The 23,381-nt window shown below is 39.9% G+C and overlaps 2 protein-coding genes across 5 annotated transcripts; both read left to right on the top strand.

Annotated features, from left to right (window-relative positions):
- The first annotated feature begins 15 nt into the window (after positions 1-15).
- jdp2a (Jun dimerization protein 2a) lies at positions 16-5,806 on the top strand. Of its 2 annotated transcripts, none has more exons than XM_031847528.1 (4): positions 16-967; positions 2,756-2,973; positions 3,748-3,852; positions 3,991-5,806. In XM_031847528.1, the coding sequence occupies exons 1-4, from the start codon at positions 880-882 to the stop codon at positions 4,174-4,176; spliced, it is 597 nt and encodes a 198-aa protein (XP_031703388.1). In that variant the 5' UTR covers positions 16-879; the 3' UTR covers positions 4,177-5,806. The 2 variants fall into 2 exon arrangements, with proteins under 2 accessions (XP_031703388.1, XP_031703389.1); XM_031847529.1 differs by having other exon boundaries at positions 877-1,394.
- A 137-nt stretch (positions 5,807-5,943) lies between these two features.
- Positions 5,944-23,346, top strand: flvcr2a (FLVCR choline and putative heme transporter 2a). Of its 3 annotated transcripts, none has more exons than XM_031847524.1 (11): positions 5,945-6,783; positions 12,909-13,050; positions 14,434-14,574; positions 15,624-15,691; positions 15,981-16,084; positions 18,110-18,220; positions 18,903-19,008; positions 19,185-19,296; positions 20,191-20,258; positions 21,369-21,488; positions 22,176-23,315. In XM_031847524.1, exons 1-11 carry the CDS (start codon positions 6,199-6,201, stop codon positions 22,272-22,274), a joined length of 1,656 nt encoding a protein of 551 aa, XP_031703384.1. In that variant the 5' UTR covers positions 5,945-6,198; the 3' UTR covers positions 22,275-23,315. The 3 variants fall into 3 exon arrangements, with proteins under 3 accessions (XP_031703385.1, XP_031703384.1, XP_031703386.1); XM_031847526.1 differs by lacking the exon at positions 5,945-6,783 and adding an exon at positions 9,039-10,635 and having other exon boundaries at positions 22,176-23,346; XM_031847525.1 differs by lacking the exon at positions 21,369-21,488 and having other exon boundaries at positions 5,944-6,783; positions 22,176-23,328.
- The last annotated feature ends 35 nt before the right edge of the window (positions 23,347-23,381 follow it).

Here is a 23,381-nt window from a genome sequence, read left to right as displayed (position 1 = left end):
ATGAGATCTGTTACTAGATCTAAGATGTAATGTGGAATTTGATGTATCAGTATGGTTTTGTGTTTTTGTGTTAATAGTGTATTGATTGCTGTACATATTCTATTTACGTATTCATCCATGTTACGTGCATACCTCAATGTCATCAACTGTGGGTCGACCTCGTTGAAAGTTTTCCATGAAAACATCCAGTGCTATATATATGTATATCTTATCAAGATGTAACTTATGATTTATTTTTTTACCTTTCGGAATTTGACTTCTTTGTTAAATTTGAGAACAAGTCAAAATGAGCATTGATTGCTTATCTATTCTGCTGAATAATTACAATAAATCTACATTCAAAGTGGAGTTTGTTGCTGGTGTTTGCAATTTTGTTTCCAAGAAATCTATTTCTTGATCAAGGTGTAAATATGAAAAGCTTGAATTTAAACTGTACACATTATTTCAATAAATTGAAATGATATAGTTATAATTCTACAAACTAAATATAATGTGAGGTAAAAGTGTAAAAATTGGAATCACTATATTCTTTTAACATGACCTCCGTATTTCCTAAAACCTAGTTTAAATGATTTCGTGTCTACATTTTCGTATTATCCATTTGGCGCGCGTGTTTTGGGTCGGATGAAGAGGGTTGGATGAAGAGGGTTGGATGAAGAGGGTTGTTCTGTATTTTCAGCTGAGCCACATTCTATCGTTGCAGTTTGCAGCCTCAGTGTTCCTTTATGGGAGGAGCGGCGCGACTTCCCCACTTCTGCCCCCACTATGTAGGCTACTTTTTTTTTTTTTTTTACATCCCTGCTTACGTTTGGCTGGCATAGCCTAATTTCCGCATTCCCAAATCCTCCCCGATTGGGATCACGTTTAAAAATCGGTCTGATGCAACGATTTCCACTTTTTAAAATCTACTCTCGACCCTCGGCTGACCAGAAGAAAGGACATTTGTTGCACCTGGGATCAAAGTCAGGTCGGTATACAAAACTTCGTAAATCGAGAGAGCTGAATATTTTCTCCATACTAACCAGCCTATTGGCGCGTCGCGCGCACGGGTCAGAACGAGAGTTTGTGAACAGGCAGCGAGGAGGTCTGTGGTGTGTTTGGTTGAACTGTGCTGTTTACGGCAGTCTCTGTGTGCTTTTTTTGTGCTCAACACAGACCTGGCATCTTACTGAGCATGCTACAGAAGGATCGTTTTTCTTTTGTTTGCATTGCTCCTCGTACATGGAACTACGGCGTGCACAATTCAGAACAAAATGTTCCTCTGTAGCCCCGTCTGTCCGATGCATTGGTGTTGTGCATGGCTTCTTAAACTGTGTTTTGATCGAAAGTGAAATCCGAACGTTTTTTTTCTTCATCGCTGCAGCTCTTGTGATGGGAAGACAAAGTTACGTAAGGTAAATGCCGCACTGAAAAACAAACTTCCGCTTTCAAGTTGACCAATGGCCTCAGTGTGCACGCTGCAACAACAATGTAGTCTGTTTAAGATGACTACACATATCCATGTCAAGTCCTGTTCATAAACTAACATGCAGTGTTTTCATGTTGAAGTGCAGAGAGTTCAAAACAAACTAACTGTAATACAGTCTAATCAGTATAAGTTTAATAAATTGGCTTCTTGGACCTTCAGGGGAATAATAAAGTTATCATTACAAGAATGTTAAATAGCCTTGTTGTTTTAATCATAACTTCACTATGGACCATACTTAGAAGTCCTTTTTTATCAATGTTCAAGGATCATGGTGTTAAGGCAGCTTTGTCTTTTGCTTTGGTTGTTGTTTGGATGTTCTCAGCATTACTGTTTAGATGCATAATTGGCACACACACACACACACTCTTCACTTAGAAATTTTGTCTATTGGTCTTCTCTTGTGCTAACAGGCTGTTTTCTGCTGTTTATTTCCTGTAGTGTGGTCTACAGGTCTTTGAGTATTTGACTGTTAGATGATTTTTGGCTGCATCATGTGGCTTGGAAGTCTGCTGAGCTGTTATCGTAATTTCCTGTGTCTTTGGCTGGCTTTGCTCTGGCACACCTGTTGTTGTCTTTGGATATTTTTAAATGTTCATATTCGGCCTTTTCAAATTGAGGCATTCCCCAGTGATAGTGTGAAAAATCTGTTCTGCGCAAAACATTATAAGTAGACAGGGACAACTTTAATTTTTCATGTGGCTAAACAAAACCAAACAAGTTAAATTTGGGTTCATATTTTACCCCATTATGCTGAATTTTGGCAGCCACATTTGACTCCCATGGCATTAGGTCTTGTGAGAAGGAAACCATGGCTATTTCTTTAGTTCTCCTTGAAATAAAGAGGAATTTGTCTGTGTGTGCTTTGTACACTGTTACTCGTCTCTTATGGCCTCAGGGGATTAAATAAGGCAAATTCTTGCCAAGATCCAAGTAATGGCTGTATATTCATTCAAAAGAAAAATAGTAAAATAGCCTAATGAGAGCAGCCTTAGCATCCGGCTCCCATAACAGACCAGCAATTCATCAAGTAAGGCAAGTCTGACTGCTAGAAAGGAGCAGTGCACCTCAGGCGTATGCCTTCATGAAGCTCTGTAACCGACTGTAGCTCAAATAACGCCCTTAAATGTCTACTTGCTGCTAATTTGTTATTGTAAAATGGCTTTTCTACCCTCGTACCATAAAGTATGCACTATAACAAGCAGAGCAGACGGAGTTGTATGTGTTTTTCATTGATCTGGTTTAGTTGCTGTCTGAATATGTCTTCCATTTTCTCCCTCTGCCTACTAGCTGTGGTCACGACCGAGTCTGACGCGATGCCAGGACGAATCCCAGATCCCTCTGTGACAGCAGGCTCACTGCCCAGCCTGGGTCCACTGGCTGGGATCTCAGCCACCACGCTGACTGACGAGCTCAAATTTTGTGACTTCCAGGAATTTGGCACAATGCTGTCACCTCTGCACTTCCTGGACGGTCTGGGGAAGAGGCCCCGAGTGATCAAAACAGAGGTATAGGAAACACTGAAGAGCCGATGACTAGATCATGTAAATACAAATATTGCATTTTGAGTTGTTATTCGCTTTGCCTGCTTTTTCTAAACTGGCTTTTGAACATGTATGGAATTTAGCCACAGTGGAAAGAACAGTTGCAACAAACCAAATACAGAATTTTAATATGTCAAATCAATCATACAGATTCTAGCTCAACTATGTGTAAAATTTGCCTAATGTGTCATAAACAATTTGCCTGAAGTGAAACCACCCTTGGAATTTCAGCGTTATGTTGCATGTTAATCACCACTTCCACCTGGTGGACATAGCGGGACACGATGCTGTTGTTAAATATACTGCTGTATGTCCAGAAAAAAGTAAAAATATGCATTTTAAAACAGTAATATGAAAACGTTGTCATTAGCGTTTATAGCTAAACATGGGCCTCGTTATGTCTTGGATCACTTCACACATGTTCACTTCATTAAGTTAAACCGATTAAACCTGCATACTGTGACTGAGACAGATCAACATACATGCAAAGTTGGTATACAATGAGAAATTGTTGGTTCTTCATTTAGCGCAACATTTCTTTTGCTTATTGATCATGATAGTGAAGAAGGCATGGCCAAAGCCTACTGCTATTACAGTCAAATGTAACATAAAGAAGGTGAGATGATAATTTTTAATCATGTATCATCATTTTGTACTGAAACGTGGATAGTCTGCCAATGTATAGCAGGTCCATCAGGACTTAAGCTCACACCTGTTTTTACCTGCTCTGTTGTTTAGAGAGATGAAGAGGACGACAGGAGGAAACGAAGGCGAGAGAAAAACAAAGTGGCTGCGGCTCGATGTCGAAACAAAAAGAAGGAGAGAACAGATTATCTACAAATGGTGAAACATAATTGGGTTGTCATTATTTCAAACTTTCACAAATGTATCTCCTCTGTTGTTATCGCCAAAACAACATGTCTCAAATATTATTAATAATAATAAGTGGTATCACCTCCTTTTCTCTCCATCCTCTCACAGGAATCAGAGAAACTCGAGATGTTAAACTCTGACCTTAAAGCCCAGATTGAGGAGCTGAAGCTCGAACGACAGCAACTGATCCTCATGCTTAACCGGCATCGCCCCACATGTATTGTCCGGACAGACAGCGTCAAAACCCCGGAGAGCGAGGTGGACCCCCTGCTGCAGCAGCTGGAGGCCAAGTGAAGGTGCGACGACTTTGTACAATTGAGAAGAAGCAGCCAACCAGCAGCACTTAAGAGTTGGAGGAGATCCAGCCAAGTCCTCCTCCCACCTTAACTCAGAGCGTTTCCACAAAATGTGGATCCAATAACAATGAACACTGTTTATTTCAGTTAAATCACATATTCTTTGTGTTTGTCTCTCTTGCTCTCCCAGTTACTGGTCATTGTGGTCACCAGAGCTCCAGCCACTGTCAGTATGAAGTTAAACCAAAAAACACAACACAGATATTGGCACATTACTTTACCTTCTATACATTCAGCTTGTTGTTTTATAGTAGATTTGTACTATATGTCTTCTTAGCTTTAGCCAGCGCTTCAATATATTTCCAGCATCTAAACTTTTCCACCATTGAAAACAGTTTCAACTCAGCAATTCATTTGGTGATTTACAAATGAACAATTGTATTTTGCCTTTGTTAAAATGTATTCTATGAATCATAGGAATTTGAACTGAAATGCAGCTATAGAGGAGAGCAAATAGGTAGGCTTAATAGATACATGTAGTTTAATTTGCTCACTTAATTAAGAAAATAGTAAATTCTATATTTTTCAATACTTACACCCTCACACAGCCAGAAGCTTTTTTACTACATAATGGCCGTCATGATTCATGGTCATTTTTCTTCTTTCATTCATCTGGTGGCTGAGCGGTTGATCCCTTTTTTCCTTTGGTTTTGGCGCAGGCGTCATGTATGCACATATATATGTATCTATATCTATATATATATGTATGTGGACTGTTTACATTGTACTTTATTTTCTGTTAGCATATTGTTACTACCAATTATGTTTTTTTTATACTTTTGTATATGATGTTATATAAGCATATAAGCTATCACAAAATCCCATTTTGTATTTCCTTAAGAAATAAATATTTAGTTTTTGTTTTTTTACTGGATTTATTTGAGTCCTACAAAATTGAAAACATGTCCACCATAGCATGTTTCATGACCAAACGTTCCGGTCAACGGTGCCATCTGGTGGCTAGTAGCATCACAACCTGATTAACCCCGTACATCTACATTTTTAATTCCACATATTTGTTATAGTTTCATGCAGCAACTTCTGAACTATTTCAACCATTTGATCTATTGTAGCTATTCAGTAACAGTATCCCACTTTACCCTCAAGGTTTGGCTAATTTCTGTCAGTGAGGTTTTCAGGGATCCTGCAGAGGGGAAGCTTTGTTTCAGCTGTGGGTAATTCCATACAAATTATAACAGTGAAAAAGATGGGAGAATTTACTGTTTGTGTCATGAAGCATAAAAACATATTTTATGTTTAACCATATTCCCTTCACTTCATGTGTGATTCTGCATTAAGTCACCAAACTATTCAAATGCCTTTACTTTTGTGTTTTTTAAATCCATTTGCTGTGTTTAGATTTTATATTTAATTCACATTTGATCTGTTATGATGAAAGTACAATTACAACACAGGCTAGGTACTTACAGGAAAACACAAAGTTAGTAACAAGGCACACATTGTTCTCTCCCTGGAGGAGGGACTATAGGATTACAGGCAAACATTGGGACAAACAAAGGTTAACCTACCATAAGTATCTATATGGAGTTAGTTTATTTCACATTGTTCGTCTTATCGAGGCCTATTGACTGACTGATAGTGTCCCCACACTTATAGCTTGTCATTTCTTATCTCAGCAGCTGGGTGGAGTAAAACTCGGGTCCTACGTAATGTGCAATACAGAGGATTTCTCAGACAGCTCAAGTATTAAATCAACTCGTGGCGAGCAAGTCAGTCCTTTGGAATGAAGTCTGAAGTTATCCAAGTTATTTTTGGTTCTCAAACTGACTAGTTTTTTTGGGACTGTCACATTGAACAAAAGTGACCATTGGTATTTCTCTGATCGTCACTTCTGTAATTTAATTAGTATATTCGGACCCTTATCGTTTAAAATAAGTAAGTTACGGCAGTGGTGGAAGACTTCATCTTCCAAGTGCGCTCGTTTTAATTGAGGCAGAAAATGGGAGAAGATGCGCGGGCCTCGCAAGAAAGTAGCGCGCGCGATGCGAATGATGCTGGTCCACATTTGGGAGCGCGGGGTCCAGATGCCGCGGAGCATATTGAATGCAGCATCATCCCAAACGGCGACAGTAGCTCTCCGGCCACAACGCGTTTATACAAGAAGCGCTGGCTGATCGTGTGCCTGTTCAGCGCGTACTCCCTGAGCAACGCGTACCAATGGATCCAGTACGGCATCATCAGCAACATAATGATGAAGTTTTACAACGTGGACGGCTTCGCTGTCGACTGGCTGTCAATGATCTACATGCTCACCTACATCCCATTCATCTTCCCGGTCACCTGGCTCCTGGATAAGAAGGGGCTGCGTGTCACCGCGCTGCTGGCCAACGCACTCAACTTCTCCGGGACATGGATCAAGGTGGCCAGCGCCAAAGCCAACCTGTTCGGGCTGACCATGTTCGGACAGTTTGTAAGTTCCCTTGCCCAGGTCTTCATCCTCGGGATGCCCTCCAGCCTGGCGTCGGTCTGGTTCGGCGCGGACGAGGTCTCCACCGCCTGCTCTATTGGAGTTTTTGGGAATCAGGCGAGTTGCTTAAATTACACTAAACTCTTGGCTTGACATCTTAGATGCAAATAGTTGCTATAGGATGCTGGCTCATGAATACTAATGAATTGTTTTGTGTGAAATTCCTTAGTTTGCGCTGATACCAAAGGGAATTCCTGGAAAACATCCCTGGAGTAGTGACAGAAAACATGATGATCATGACATTAAATGAGTTATAGGCCTATTACTGTCCACAATCCTTTATCTCCACTAAATGCCAATGCACTAAACACCATGCTTATTTTGACTTTGATTGTTTTGGTGTGAGTTGCTTTGATTTGGAGATATTGGCCATAGAGATGTCTGCCTTCTCTCAGATATAATGGGACTATGGCATTTGGCTTGTGGTGCCAAAAAGATACATTTGAAAACTTAACAGCAATGTCTCTTTCCATAAATCATGATGCAGTCACTCAGGATGATCCACAGACCTTGTTGTGAACAGTTTCATGTGAATTAGCAGTGATAACCTAGGTTAGAGGAAACATGTTTGATTTTGGGGTGAACTGTCCCTTTAACGGCAAAATGTACTTAAAGTTTTAAAAGTAAAAGGCTCTGCAGAAAATGGCCCCTGTGAATAATATAGGCTTTTTATTAGCTTATTGGATTTTGATGCATCAATGTTTATAGCTTATTATTTTTGTAGCTGGTCGAATAAAGTTAGGTTTAGTCCAGTGGTTCCCAACCTTATAGGTTTGGCCCCAACCAAAGGGTCACAAAATACACCTGCGTATTAATGGGGTGCAAAAGAAGAAAACACTAAATTCTGCTTAACAAATGTGTATTCATTTTTCCATAATCTTTGTGAAAAGTCAAATACTTTCTCCTCTTTGGGCCTCAACATTTTTTTTAAATGAAACATCTGATAAATCTAGACAGGGATCTCTCTTTGGTGGAGCTGCTAAGAATTTATAGACATTTGAAAATTGGCCCCAACAAGATGGGAACCTCGGGTTTAATCTTCAACATATTTTGCATTTTATCAATTCATTGTATTTTTTGTTTTCGTTATTAAAAGTACCCAGTCTTATTATAGCATAGCTAGTAGATACATTTACGCAAATAGAGGAGTAAAAGTAACCTACAATATTTCCCTCTGAAATGAAGTGTAGAGGTAAGAAAGAAAAAGAAGAAAGCAGGATTATTTCGTACGCTACGTGATGTACGCTACACCTCGCGTTAGGCTGATTGATTTTTTAAACCAACCTCAAACAGCCTACAGAGGTGTGGTGTACATCACGGAAGGTATCTGTTTTAAGGTGCGGACGTGCCAACGGAATGGCAGGTGACGTGCACAAAAAGTTACTCGTCTAGTAGATCAAGGCGGCCGTGTGCAAGGTATGAAAACTGTCGGTTCTCTAAGTAATGGATGTTTTTGTGTGAAAATATCAAAATCTCAGGAAAGGCTGGCTGCAGGGTTTTATATTAACAGCTCATGTGTTCATATCTTGTCGTCGATCTTCGCGGAATATGATCACGATGCAGTTTATAGCCCAAATGCCGAAAGTGTTTTGGATATGAGTTCCTGGGATGCTGTGTTTTTTTTTATAGAATTAAGGCGAATGCCAACTAAGCAATCTTGGGTTGACAACTTTGCCTCCCACTAGATATCTAAACACCGATACTGAAGCATGATTACATTTCACATCGTTTCCTTAAAGACACCCGAGAATAGTGAACTGGTTCGGGCTGCAGTTTAAAGCTGATGAGAGTTTTGGTTTTCTTCCCTTCACTCCTCCCATTCAGGGATTTGCTCAATGCTACCAGAGGTGGTGCAGCTGGAGGCTGAAGACAGCAGGGGCGCTACAGTACTTTGTGTGTGTGTGTATATATATATATATATATATATATATATATATATATCACACTCAGTTGTGGCAAGATAGAATCATTTTATAACAAAAACAAGTGGCTCAATGTTGAATAAGCCAAAATAAAATGAATCACTCTGATTGTTAATCTTGAACAATGTAAGTTTGAAAATGATTAATCAGGACTAATTGTGTAATTACGTTAATAATCCTCCATTGAGTAATACATCTCTGTGTAAAACTAGAGTACCACCTCGTGGTTGTTAGCCTCAGCCCACCAGTCAAGTTGCAGTTTACATCCGTGTCTGTCCAAAATGTCATCACTTCATCCTATCACACATTTGTGTGAAATTGTAACAATTAGCATATGAATTCCTGAGCTATGGCCAAAAACGTGTTTTGTGAGGTCACAGAGACATTGACCTTTGACCTTTGTCCACCAAATTCAGTGGTCATTATTTTCATTGTTGTAGCTGGTGATGGCTGCAGGACAGGCCTGGCGGAGCATTTCAAATCCAGTGTTTTTGAGTACACAAGCACCGTGCATTTATTACAAAGACAGCGTGACAAAAATGTGTTAGTGCACTGTGAATGTAACCAACTTTTTAAAATCATCCAGCGTCAGGTCTTCTAGTGCCCAAGAGGGATGCTGTGATAGGAAGTGACTGCATTAGTAAATCAAATGTATGTGGGATACTATCATGTTGTGTTTGAGCAGAAAGGCATACTTCCTCACCACAGCATAAGTAATCTACCACTAGTGTTGAACCTTTTTTTACAGAATCTATTGTTAATGCTCAAAGATGTTTTCTCATATATTGATGAGATGGGCTGGTAAGTGTGGGCCACTTTGCTGCAGATGTAGATCTATATTTTAGCCATATTTTTTCTGGTCATCGTCACCCTCCGCAGACTTTAGCACCTTGTGCACATCCCTGTATGTGTGTGTGTGTGTGTCATGTGCCTAACTTAGCAATAAAATGGATTTGCTCTCTTCGACCGTCCTACTGTATATTCCTACTCACCGCCGGCTATTATGTTAAGTTGATCCTATGACATAAGCTGGAAGGAGGAGTTTGAAATGAGAAGTGAAGCTTATCACATGACTGAAGAGGCTGCAGGCAGGTATTTAACTGTTGGCCGGGATCAGAGCTTTCCAACATCGCTCAAAACTGCACCCCAGATCCACCTTTGTTAGCATTAATAAGCAGTAATCGCTACTTTAGTCACAGCTGGCGAGTTGTTTATGATCAGCAGTTTATAGGCTACCTGCTGGGAGGGGCGAGTCAGGTAAACTAACACGGTGTTGAGAAAGCGGATCCACAAGTAAAACAACTTTTGCTCTTCCCTCCAGTTGCTAAGTGTTACAAAAACCTGAGACTTCAGTGGGAAGAACATGATTTCTCAGGATGAATTCTCTGAAGAGTGGATGGATGGCGTTGGGGAGGATGGAGGCAATGGTTGGTCTCCACCAAGAAAAGAGAGAACCAGTTTGGGGGAATACAGCCAGCTGTCTCTGGGAGACAGCAGCGACACCTCGGAGCCTTCAGCCCTGGACACGGCACAGCTCCTCCAACTGATGGAGACCAAGTTGTACAAGCGGCGATGGCTCATGCTATTCATCTACAGCGCTTCCTCCATGAGCAACACCTTGATGTGGCTGCAGTACGGCATCATCAGCAACATCTTCCTACGCTTCTACAGCATCAGCAACCTGGCCATTGACTGGCTCTCCATGCTCTTCCTCCTCACCTACATCCCCCTCTTCCTGCCTGTCACGTGGGTGCTCAACAACCGGGGCGTCAGGGAGGTCGTGGTGGTGGCAGCAGCCTTCAACTGCATAGGGGCCTGGATCAAGACGGGCACGGCCAACCCCAACATGTTTGCTATGACCTTCTTCGGCCAGTTTGTGTGTTCGGTGGGCACTATTTATATGGGCATCCCGTCCAGACTTGCATCCTTGTGGTTTGGGGAGAAGGAGGTCTCCACCGCCTGTTCCATTGCTGTTCTTGGAACCCAGGTGTGTCTCTGTTTGCCTTTCGGGCTCAACATATCTTTGGCAGTGTGTATATGGTGTTATGAACTTCTCTCGTTGGTGTTAAGAGAACTGTTTGTGTGTGTGTCGGTTACAGAGAAAATCTGAAAGAGAGCTCTATCGTCTTTGCAGTGTCTGAATAGATGGCGATGTGTTAAAAAAAACAGGCAGGTAGAGGAGAATGGAGTTGGTTGTCACATTCAGATAACTTCTAGAGGGCAGTGTTCAAAAATATTGGTGCAAACATGGCAACAGCTGAGCCGGTGGCTTAGAGCTAACAGTGCTAACAACATCAACAGTGCTGACTGAGCTAACTGTTATCCAGAGGGGATACCAGACGGTGGGCACTACGCTTCTGCGACAACCCAACTCAGATGAAAACACACAAAGAGAGAGAGAGAGCGATTTCATGTGCTAAGCATTTATCCTTTACCCTCACACTCAGAATACTAATGTTTTAAACTTGCTAGGTGATCTGAAGCTTGAGGTAAAGGAAGACTGTCATGGTTCATGTTACTTTCAACTTACAAGACCCAAACAATTGTTTCAAAGACGATGAATAGAGAGCAGTGGACTGACAGTTTTCATCATATTTTGAGAAATACTTTCTTCATTATTATTGTTTTAGCTCTAAATGATTATTTCTGTACAAGCCAACAAAGGCAGTGAATGAATACTGGACAGCTATGACAGTTCTTATGTATTGGGCTATATATGGATGCCTTGTGATCGCACCATGACCTTTAACCCCATAAACATAGACCATCAAAAGACGTCTTACCCCCCTGATGCTCTTCAACCTCTGAACATAAAATGTATTTTTTTTTCAATTGATGTGTATCCTCTCTCACATGTGTTAAACCAAACACTGCATACCGGCCATTGTCACGCAGGTTCTTGCTTTGTCCCCAAGTCCAGCTCCCCGCCGCTGAAGATAAAAGGACACATTGTTGTTGATGTTTACTTGCTCACCACGACTTTATTCCTTTGGCTCCGGTCCCTAAACCTGAAGATTACAAATTTCCAGGCAGAAGTAGTTCACATATACCCATGGATGTTTAGAAATAGTTGACATTAAGAAAAAATTGGTAGGATTTCCACAAAGGCCTTTGAAGATCAAACAGATCAACAGTCTGTGTGCCAAAAGTAACTTCATAAGAGATCTTTTATTTGCACTAACTGAGAATAAGCTTGTTTTTGACAAGTTATCAAGAGTTGCTCTACTTATCCAAAATGCACATAAATGAGAAATACAGTGGCTTTTCTTTGCATCGGATGTGGGACAGTGATATGCAGGGATGACTCCCCAGTTACTGTGTTGTACAAATCTCTAGCCAAATGACCAAAGTTTGAAATGTTTCTGTATGTTGTACTGTAGAGGGTTACAGGTGCACATCGATAAAGCATGGTGGCTTTAACATTTCTGAAGGACTGAACGGTTCTGACTTATTTCTGTGCTTGCTGTTCTCAGGATAGTTCCTCCTAAAGGAACATGTCTTGTCACTTTTCGCACTTTTTCTTCTCTTGCCTTTCTGCTAATGCGGAGGGACTTTGTCCGTTGTCCACTGTAGAATATCCTTGAGGCTTTAAGAAGCTGAGGAAGTGGGCACTACTCATATGTATTCACATTCGTCCCAGATCCACCAGGACTGTTGCTGGACCTTGGGGTTGGGGGGCTTAAGTACATGTTCCTCAAATATAAGGTTATAGCCAGCAGCTGGTTAGCTTAGCTTAGCATTAACACAGGAAACAGAGAAACAGCCAGCCAACAAAATCCCCCATAAAACAGCGAGTTGAAGTTTTTACACTTAATTTTTTTATAGAGATTACTCAAACAAGATATAATCTTTTAGAGGTGCTGATAGATGGGTTTTGTTTCATTTGGACAGAGCCGAGCCAAGTGTTTAACTGTGTTACAGTCTTTACGTTAAGCTAATCATCTCGTTTCCGAAAATTCCCAACTATGTTTTAACCCCCCTTTCATATATTTTGAATCTAGTCAATACATACGGTAAATAAGCATGTATTATTGATGTGTTTACAAACAATAGTGGGTAACCATCACCCACACAAATGCCAAGAAGTCAAATGCTAATTAAACGTAAACCTTTCTTTACCGACTCTTTATTTCAAATTTCCTCCACTTATGTAATGACGCTTTGCCCCTTTAACAATGTGTACTGACTGTAGCTGTGTGTGTGTGTGTAGCCGTCAGCTAGAGATGCAGTGTCATTTTATTTTGTGCCTCTCACCTACAGTTGGGTGTTGCCATTGGGTTCCTGCTCCCACCCATCCTTGTGCCTAATGTGGACGATGTGGAGGAGCTGGCGTACCACATCAGAATCATGTTCTACATCAGCGCAGGAGTGGCCACCTTCATCTTTATCCTCGTGGTCATTGGTAAGATGACTATTCACATCCACAGGCTCGTAGAGAGGGTAAGAGCTGTCAGGCTCTTTGCTCACTCACGCAGAAATAGCTCGCTGCAAGTCCTTTTCAATGTCATATAACGCCCACAGTCATAGTTGTGGAAATATAAAAAGCAAAGAGGCATCTTGACATTTTGTGCTTTCCAGCATTAGGGACTGTGACAAAGCTGTTACCTCACCTCCTTTGTCCCGCAGCGACGCTACCAACATTTTTAGTTGGCATTGTAATGGTATTTTTTGATGAGAACACAAACGATTCTCAAGTTGGATTTTTTGCCACATCAGGATTCATTGTACAATTTCATTCATTTCTCTATAGTAGAACTTCTTATATGGCTGTTGGGCTCCTCAGGCAGCACTGCTGAAGAGCTGAGTCTCCCTGAGATGTGCTTTCTACCGAAAACTCAACAGCATCACAGTCCACTGGATGAGCAGCTGCAGTAATTGCTGTAATTGTTCACCTTTTGATGAGATGTGTTGAGACACAATGTGAAATACATGCAGGAACTCAGGGAGTCATGGACGTGTTTTAAGAAACCATCTTCCTGGTCAGCTCTGTCAAATCCTCCTTTCACCTCCATGAAGGACTAAAACTCACACTGGAGCTTCACCACGGGTTGCACTTTTTTTTAATGGAGATTTTCAGCTGGCAACCTGCTAAACCCAGTATTAAAATATGACATGCTTTACCTACACACAATGTATTGTTATTGCATTTAGAGACATTGAAAATATATAAATACAGTATTTACTCCTCCCAGAAAATTTCAACCTACCATCAAAATAATAAAACTCAGTATTGTAATAGTTACTATGTTAACTATTGTTATTATTGTAAAAAAAACAAACATTATTACAATATTTTTACAATATCACAATACAATATTACAATTATAATGATACAGCACGTATGGCTTTCACATTATTGTTACTTTATTTGTAGCAAATTGCTGGCCACTCTAATGTGATACTGAGTTTATGTATCAAGGGCTTGGTAATAATACTATATTATATCAGATCAGATACAAAAGCCAATCCGGGGACAGGCATTACAAATTAAACGTAGTGTCTATTTAGAGACTGTGCTATCTGTCCCTGCAACAATAACAAACAAAAAAACATCTTCTTTTCTGGGCTTATTTCAAAAGGTACAAACTGGTTCATAAATACAAGGCATTAACATAATATGAATACAATTAAGGTAAGACACACACATGCCTATTTGCTTCCACTGTTACTCCTCTGCCTCCGGGCTGTAACCTCCGTCATTGTTTGTACTGGCTGATCAAAGAACAGACGATGCGCTATCACAATCAGCTTCATGAAGGAACACACAAGTCTGTTTGTCTTCTAGTCTTTCAGGAAAAGCCAGAGATCCCTCCAACTCAGGCCCAGGCTCAGGCCAGGAACATCCTCCCCGGCGATTACTCGTACATGGCTTCTATCTCGAACCTCCTGCGCAACAAGCCCTTCATGCTCCTGATGGTCAGCTATGGTGGGTCCCTTCCTGTTGCCTGCACTGATGTTTATCCAGGGCTGCCACTTATGATTACTCTATTGTTTAATCATTTGAGTCCTAATTTTAGGTTAATGTCAAGAAAACTGTGCCAAACCGTGAAAATTCCAAGAGGATGTCTTTAGATTGCTTGTTTTTTCTGACCAACAATCCAAAACCCAGAGATGTTTAAATCACAATGATATGAAACAGAGAAAGACAGAACTAGTAGATGCTTGGCATTTTTCCTTGCTTATGATTTGTGATTTATAAATATCAAAATAGTTGATTCACTTACATCAGAGTTCCTGACATGACTTCAGCTAAATCTCTAAAGTACAAATGTTAGCACGTGGTAGGTTAATAGGGAGGTCAAAATGAATGAAATCATAAATAGCAGAGGAGGAAGTCCAGGTCAGTGTCTTCACATGACACATCTGTGTCATAATGATGTGTTGATTACATCATTGTGACATGCAGGTTATCCCACAATCCATCTTACTTTTATCACATATCCAGACGAGGATGTTACAATATCTAGGTGAAAGGTACAGATGTAAAAGCCTCAAAATAGATGTCGTCAGTTGGAGCTTTGTGGAAACTCACTGTCTTTATCAGCCGGTGTGCAGATATGAGGATGTGTCGTCATAACATCATGGACTTCCAGTGCGCTGCTCTCGTGTAGCATTGATTTTAGGGACTTTTGAGATGCCACATTCTTTGCTCAAAGGTCACTAAAAAAGACAATGTAAAAGATTGACAGTGTCAAGCATATTAGAATGTGTTAGTCTTTAAATGTGTACCCTAAACATGCCTGAACAATGGGATTTTAAGGCAATTTTGTGTTTCTGTGCTCCAGTATAAACAAACTTATATACTTTTAGCCAAGAAAGTGAAGAAGTCTGGAGGCCGTAATGGGTTGACTTGATGTGTGAAGTTGTCAGCTGTGTTTTTAGGGGGTGCAGCATGAGGTCCCATCTGCACCCTCTTCCTTTCCCTACAGGTCATCTCTAAATAGACAGTCGCTGATTTCTGTTTGTTGTCTGCAGGGCTGAATGTTGGCAGCTTCTATTCTATTTCCACACTGTTGAATCGGATGATCATTGAACACTACCCTGTAAGTCCCAGTGTGTCTTTGTTTGTTTCTTTGTTCTCTATGTTCTTCCTTCCTTACCTCCTCAACTATTTTTACCTACCATATACTTAGTGTCAATAAGTCCAGCATGTTGACATTTTCTTTGACTCTGATTACTGAAATGAAAAAGCTGCCAAGGAGATGACCCTGACACAGTTAACTAGGGGTCTGGGAGTTTTTATTGCTTAGAGCTTCCAGGACAAGTTAACTGCAAATGTCAAAGATGCCTTATATAGTCAGTAAAACCATAAAAATATGTTTTTCCTCTCAGGGTGAAGAGGTGAATGCTGGGAGAATTGGTCTGACTATTGTTGTTGCTGGCATGGCAGGTTCCCTCATATGTGGCATTTGGCTGGACAGGACCAAAACATACAAGTAAGATATTTCTATATAACAGTTTAACTATTGATCTGTTCACTTCGAAGGACAAAAAAAACTGCCAAACTGATCTTAAGTCATGCTTTCGTTGAGAGGAAGCCAAAACTCAGCCAAAACTCCCCCTGTAGCTTTCCTTCTATCCACCGACGTTACGATGCGTGTTTCCTTGAAACATGCTGTCACAGTCTTCAGACAAAATACGTCCGTTTCCAACATGCTAATAGTGACAATACTGACATGCACCTGTTTACTGTTTACCATGTTCACCATCTTAGTTTAGTGTGTTAACATTCTGACATTCGCTAATTAGCACAAAACAAAAGTCCAGCTGAGGCTGACGGGAATGTGAGTCGTTTTGGGAAGTAACGGCTTGCACACAGCTCTAAATCTTAAATTGTATATAAGGTGCATGAAAGTGGTAAGGATCAATGGAAACAATAGTTGCAGAATACCAGTCTCTTGTGGAACCTCTATCTTAATTTATACATGTCGAACAATTGGTTGATCAGCTTCCTTCTTACCATGAAGTGATACCAGAAACTCGCTGTCACTTCTGAAAGGAAGTGTCTCAAACATGTTTTTCAGTCTTCAGAGTCAACAGTCACTCTCTGCTTTAAAACATGGGATTCTTGCTTGGATGTCTTTTAAATCATCCATTAACAGGGAGATGACCACGTGAATTCGTGCCCACTTTGAACAAAAGTGGAATCCAGCGGAACTGAGTTTTATATGTGACGTCCCTCTCTGCTTATCTGAACTGACAGCCTTTACTCTGCTGCTCTTCCCTGGTCACATCTCAAGCCACCACATTAAACACGGAGAGTACTAATCATCCAATCCTAAAAGTGAAGATATCCAATGGGTACCTGATTATTGTTGTTGTCGTTTTTGTCTTGATTAAGCATGGCAAAACTTTAACTTATTTTCCACAAAGTAACCAATTATTTGCAGCTGTTTTCCGCTTGTTAGATACTTGGTACACTGTCTTCAGGGATCTGGCACGCAAACTATTATGATGTGAAACAAATCCTCACATTCCTTACATGCAGTCAGGATGCTTAACTGTCAAAGCAGTCAGGCCCAGATTTACGTTGCTGACCCTCACACGCCTATTGTCCCATGTGGGAGAGAGCCAGAGGACTGTGTTGTATTAACACAAATGTTTTGCAGCATTATCTTACGCGTGGTTGTACGAGAGACCGCTTCACCAGAGTAAGCCTGTTTGAGCTGACGGCCTGCGTTATGACGAAGGATTTTTAGTGACTCAGGAATACAGATTTTTTTACCATCTGGTAAAATGTATATATATATATAAATATATATATATATATATATATATATATTGTAGATAAATATATACATATATGTATATTTGATCATTTCTTATCTCTTATAGTTATAGAAACTGAGGATACTTGTAGGCATTAGTCCTGGTTGGGTGAATCATGATATGCATTTTACACATTAAATGCATGAGACACTTGAAATGATGCATGTTAAATGTAGAGTAGAAGAGCTACTGGCTTGTGAGACTGTCCCAGTGCTCCCAGTTTAACCCTGCTGACTAAATGATTAAAAAAAAGTATGTGAATAGTAAGTTTTCTTTCAGATGCAACATGGGATCAATAGTATATAAAGGCCTCATATAACCACCAGTCCTTACAGGAAACACAAAACATTAACACTTAAGTTGGGTTTCGCCTTTGGATATGAATATCTTTTTAGTACAGAATTATCAGACATATTTCCCCCTAATTTTACAATTTATATGTTTGTATACAATTAAACTTTTTGTTGGATTATGTAGTATTTCTTTGTTCTGATTCGACAGGCATGTAGCAAACGGGAGCCTTGTCACTAGATTAATTAATATAATAGTCAAATCAGATTACATTACATTTCTTAGGTGATTTTTAGTTACAATAGTCTTTTAGTGTATGACACAAGCTGTGTGTCCTGTGTGTGAAGGTTGATCATATCGCCATAGCGCTCTTAAACTGTGCTTCTATCGTGTCTCCTCAGACAAACCACCTTGGCCGTTTACCTCTTCTCTCTGATTGGGATGCTGGTCTACACTTTCACCCTCAATCTGGGTCACCTGTGGGTGGTGTTTGTCACTGCTGGAGCTTTAGGGTAAGTAACCATTCAAGATTAATTACTACAAAGGTTGTAAACATCACAGTCAATGTTTGACATGATGGTCACTTATTTCTCTTCAAGGAATAATTAACAGGGTTTCCTGCAGGGTTTGGAATCTTGAGATTTGAATCTGAGATTTGTTATGCCAACTCATAAGTGAGCAACATCTCTCTCGACTCCTTAATGTTGTCATCAACACTTTGGATCCTGTAAAAAAAAAACAACACCATGGAAGAAAAACCATATGATATAACAATGAATTGACAAACATGATCACAAGTGTTTCAATTTGAACAATGCCTCATCCTAAAACATGCCAATTTTATAGTGTGAAGTCAATAATGTCTGTATGTAGTTCATGTTTCTTTACTTTTCTCTCATCTGGCACGAATGTTATTGTCAAAGCAATATTAATGCTCCTCTGATCCTGCAGTCCTCGTGCTTTGTTCCTACAATTATTGCTATTTATGGTAAGCTGATTAAGCCCATAACTGGTTTCCATAGTGATTCCTTTGTCTGCCTTTCTTTCCTGAAACCAGGACAGGAATTATTATTATAGAGTAATACTCGCCCTACTTTTAGATTTGTGTTTTTCTTCTTTTCTTTGGTAGGGACGAAAACTACTGTAGACGACAGACTTTAATTTGACCTCCTCTGTCTGTCTGTCTGTCTGCAGCTTCTTCATGACAGGATATCTACCTCTGGGCTTTGAGTTCGCAGTAGAGCTCACCTATCCGGAATCAGAGGGAACCTCATCTGGACTGCTTAACTGTTCAGCTCAGGTCAGGAATATCAGCACAGTCTTTTAATGCTGAAATACATAATACCAAAAACCAGGTTGTCTTTTAAGTATTTATTCTCTGCGCAGAGAAGGTTCAATCATCACAACACATATAAGACAGGTTACAAAATGTGTTGGTTTGGGGATGTGACTGTTTTTTTTTTTATCTCATTTCAGATCTTTGGAATCATTTTCACCATCTCCCAAGGGAAGATTATTGATAGATGGGGCACTTTTGCAGGAAACATCTTCCTGTGCATCTTCCTGCTAATAGGAACAGCACTGACAGGTACGATATTAGCCTCTATTCAGCATGCCTCTCCTGTGGTCACCAGACAGAAAGACTTTCAAAACAACAGTGGACATTGAACTCATACCAGCAACTGTGGAGGCATGAGGGAACTTTAAGACACTGTGTATTTTAGAGGTAGAGCATGACCGTCTAACCCAGTTGTGTCTTTCATAGGATAAGGTTGCTCCCTAGTGGCCGAACGAAGAATCCCCATTTATTAAAGGCATAAAGGAAGACTTAATTTTACCCATTAATGCTACATATCAAACAAAAACTTATGCTCTTTCAAAATGAATCTAATTTTAAAACTGGAGACGTGATTACATGTATTGGCTGTGCATTAACATTACAACACAATTATTACTAATACATCAGGTTGTGATATGAAACCCCTGTTATACAGAAGTGAGTCACCTCTGTGGCTGAACAATTTTGAAGAAAATAACAAATTTCTATTATTTTGGCTGATATTGCAATTGCAATATGATTTGCGAGATTAGAGAGAAGAATGATCTTTACGTCTTTATTATCATTTTCACTGAAAAACATATTAAAGTGTTGGTGTGATTTTTGCGGGGCTCTGTACCAAACAAAGATGTTTTCTGAAGTGTGTAGAATATGATGTGTAGGCCAGGACATCTCTGCAGAACGACGATATTTATTTCAAATATTATTTTGACACACATTTTGACTTTAACATATATTGTACCTCCTGCTATTTGAAAATTGCTGTAGGCCATATTTTGATTTTGATCAAATTTCGATTAATTGTGCAGCCCTATTCCCCACTGATACCATTTTCTTGCCCTAGCTCTAGTCTTAATTAGTAATATTAATTACACACAGACCATGACTTAAATAAGCAAAGTTTCTCCTTCTCCTGTATCACAGGTCTTATCAAGTCGGACCTCCGACGACAGAAGGTCAACCTTCAAAACACCGAGGTGCAGTCAGTGAGTGTAAGTACATCGGTGTGTGCTACAGGAAGTCAGAGGTGGGATCTTCACATCCCTTTGGAGAAGGAATGTGTTAGATGCCGCCCTGGCTCTGGGTTGAATGCACTCTGACTGGTTCTCTGCGGTCCTCACACTGCAGGCATGCGCACGAGTGAATGCAGGGATGGCACTGCTGGAAACTTTCTCTCTAAACTCACAAAAAACATCCTCTACTCTCAAATGCTGTGAACAGAAAGCACAATTCTGCTTTGTCTGACAGCTCATCGTTTTATAAATCACTGCAATAAGGCGATAAAACACACCACAAGCAGACCACAAGCAGACCACAATCTGCTGTTAATAAATAAAAAAGGATGTTCCATTTATTGAGTTAATCTGAAAAAAAGGCATCTTTTCGGTCAATTGTTCACATGAATACTGAACATATCACAGATTCAAATTTAGTTCAACATAGAACAAAACCCAGTGGACTCCAGCTGATCATAATCATCTTCAAACTTTTAACAATGAATGCCGCTTTAAACACAATCTTACTTCACATTGTGTGTCTTCTGCTGCTCACCCGTTGCCTTGTTTAAGACAAACGTTGGAACTCTTTTGCTGTTTTTCCGCATCCTTTCTCTGCTCATAATATTCCCATTATAACATTGTGCACTGAAATAGAAAGCTACAGTAATCCAGCTCACTAATAAAACTCAAATAAGATATATTGAATAGCCCACCACTAGTTTCCTTGTTTTATTATTACGCCAGTTTTGTTAAATTGCAGCAGTGAGATGACAAAGGATGCATGCACAACAATTGAAATAAGCCATAATAGGTGTAATTGATGGAATATATATCAAAATAAATAATGCCAAAATACTGTTATTTTACATTTAGCAAGATTTGCAGGAAAGATTCTGACTGCACACCTATTGTCTTCACTAAAGACACTGTAAGTGTGGCCGCTGGACTAGAGAGACGGTAGCAGGCAGTATTAGTTTGGTGTGCAGGGTTTGGTGGGGGGGCAGTCTGGTGGTGGTGGTGGTGGTGTGGGATGGAGGAGACGAAGGAGGATGAGGTGGCCCCTCTGGGCCCCTCAGAGACTTGACACCTAAGCTATTGTTCCAGCCAACAGGCTCCGTGTCATCGGTGCAGGACTACGGGGCCACAGCACGCAAGGCCCACTGGCAACGGCAGTATTGCCAAAAATCTACAATCTCACTAAAACCAAAACACACACCTGCCAAGGTAGGAGCACACCCTCTGTGAAGCTTCAACACCAGTAATACACCAACACACACACAATGGACATGTGACAGTAAACAAACGTTATTTTCAATGTTACATTCAACAAAACTGTAACAAACCACATTGTGTTTCAATTTACAAACATATAGGATTTATTCTTCACAAAAGAATGACTGATATTTTGTAAATATTAGTACCAATAACACTTGAACGGCAGTACATTCTACTCCACAATCGAATTAAACAGGTTCACCTTTTCTGTTATAGTGGAATGAATCTCTTTATCTCAGGATTACAGCCGCCAATAAAACTCATCTTAAAGATAAAGTTAATATTTAAGAAAAACTGAATTCCAGTAGTGGTGTTTGTTGTTGTGCATGAACTTTTTTTTGCTTTAACGACATCAACTTTTTAGGGGACAATTGATCATTGGATATTTGTGATAAACTGAGAGGTTCTGATGAGTATATGACAATTCATGGATCATATTGATCCATGAATGAGAATAAAGATGAGATGTTTAACATTCAACTAAGTAATCTACAGACTAATTTTGGTCTACGTAAATGTTCTGTTTTTTGAAAGGCTGTGATGATGAATTTGTGTCTTCTGATTATACAAGATTTGAGTTTTTCTCATTAGTTGGACGACGTGATTGTAATCGTTTTCTGTCCTCGTCCTTTACAGAAAGCGACGGCTGATCCAGACGCATTAACATGCACACATGGCCACGGAGAGAAAAAGGCTGCTATGAAGTGTGAGCACAAGGAGAGTGAATCCTACTGAGCAGCCCTCTGTGAGACCCTTTCAGCAGGCCTGCTGTTCATCTCATACACCGTATCGTTGATTCACACTAACATCCCAAGTGCAACTTAGCTCATCCTAAACAAAGCACAAGTTAATCATGCACAAGGAACCTTAGTGGTTCTCACACCCTTAGACAAAGTCATCTTCGTAAACATTAATTTTATCCAATGTATTTTACATGTCCTGTTAGTGCAATGCAACAGCCACTTTAGCGACGTCAACATTACTACACTCTTTAACTGAATTGTGTCCTGAGCTTTTATACCGTCCCCCTCTGTTCTGTGCATCTAATGAGCAATATTTAAATTGTGAGTGTTTCCTAATATTGTGTGTAACTGTTGTGTTCTCCCCTTATGACCATCAGCTCAACAAGTCATATCATCTCTGCCAGCCCTTCAGGATCATGTGGAAGTTTTACTTTTGTATACTGCTGATTATGAAATATAATGGATGCTGTGTATCTGAGTAAACTTTGGAAGGTCAGTTTCGTCCAAAAACATTTGGTCATAAATATCTGGATATACATGCGAGAGCATCTGGAACAAGTGTTTTTATGTGTAATGCTACTTAGCTTGTAAAAGTGTTACTGAGAAATGTAGTCCATGCTGTGTAACCGGTGTAGTTTGTCATTAACATGTTTTACTTGATGTGTTGGGGCAAGTCGTCTCGTGGTTTTCCTATTTTATAATGAATGTTGTGTATGTGATTCTATTTTCACTGTATGCACAGTGTAGTGTTTTCTGTGACTCAAAGAAAATGAAGTAAAATAAATAATTGGATTAAAAAAAACATGAATCAGAGGACTAAATAGAGTTTGTTGTGTTCCGTACCTAATTGGATAACGTCAAGAAAAAGGGTTTGGATGTATTAAGTAGAGCATGGGAATTTCTATTTCTTTGGAATTAAAAAATAAAAAACACACATAGCAATGTGCTCATGTTTTATGCATTTGGTTCTTCAAACAAAGAGCTAAAACGCCACATTTAGCAGAAAATAACCTCCCGCTTCAACCCAAATATGAGATCAGAGCAGCACAAAATATTAAATGTTTATCAAAAATAATGCAAACAAATCATTTGCTTGCTA

This window comes from Anarrhichthys ocellatus, unplaced genomic scaffold, assembly GCF_004355925.1.
Source record: "Anarrhichthys ocellatus isolate YVR2014 unplaced genomic scaffold, GSC_Weel_1.0 scaffold7, whole genome shotgun sequence".
Lineage (NCBI taxonomy): Eukaryota > Metazoa > Chordata > Actinopteri > Perciformes > Anarhichadidae > Anarrhichthys > Anarrhichthys ocellatus.
The sequence above is the reverse complement of the archived record's forward strand: the minus strand, read 5'-3'. Positions and strand labels throughout refer to the sequence as shown.

Bases quoted from the DNA above. Each gene is read 5' to 3' on its own strand.
- jdp2a (XM_031847528.1), top strand. From the start codon at position 880: ATGCAACGATTTCCACTTTTTAAAATCTACTCTCGACCCTCGGCTGAC. The intron at 2,974-3,747 runs GTATAGGAAACA...TCTGTTGTTTAG, and splicing joins CCCGAGTGATCAAAACAGAG to AGAGATGAAGAGGACGACAG. The intron at 3,853-3,990 runs GTGAAACATAAT...ATCCTCTCACAG, and splicing joins GAACAGATTATCTACAAATG to GAATCAGAGAAACTCGAGAT.
- flvcr2a (XM_031847526.1), top strand. From the start codon at position 10,012: ATGATTTCTCAGGATGAATTCTCTGAAGAGTGGATGGATGGCGTTGGG. The intron at 13,051-14,433 runs GTAAGATGACTA...TTTGTCTTCTAG, and splicing joins CTTTATCCTCGTGGTCATTG to TCTTTCAGGAAAAGCCAGAG. The intron at 15,692-15,980 runs GTAAGTCCCAGT...TTTTCCTCTCAG, and splicing joins TGATCATTGAACACTACCCT to GGTGAAGAGGTGAATGCTGG.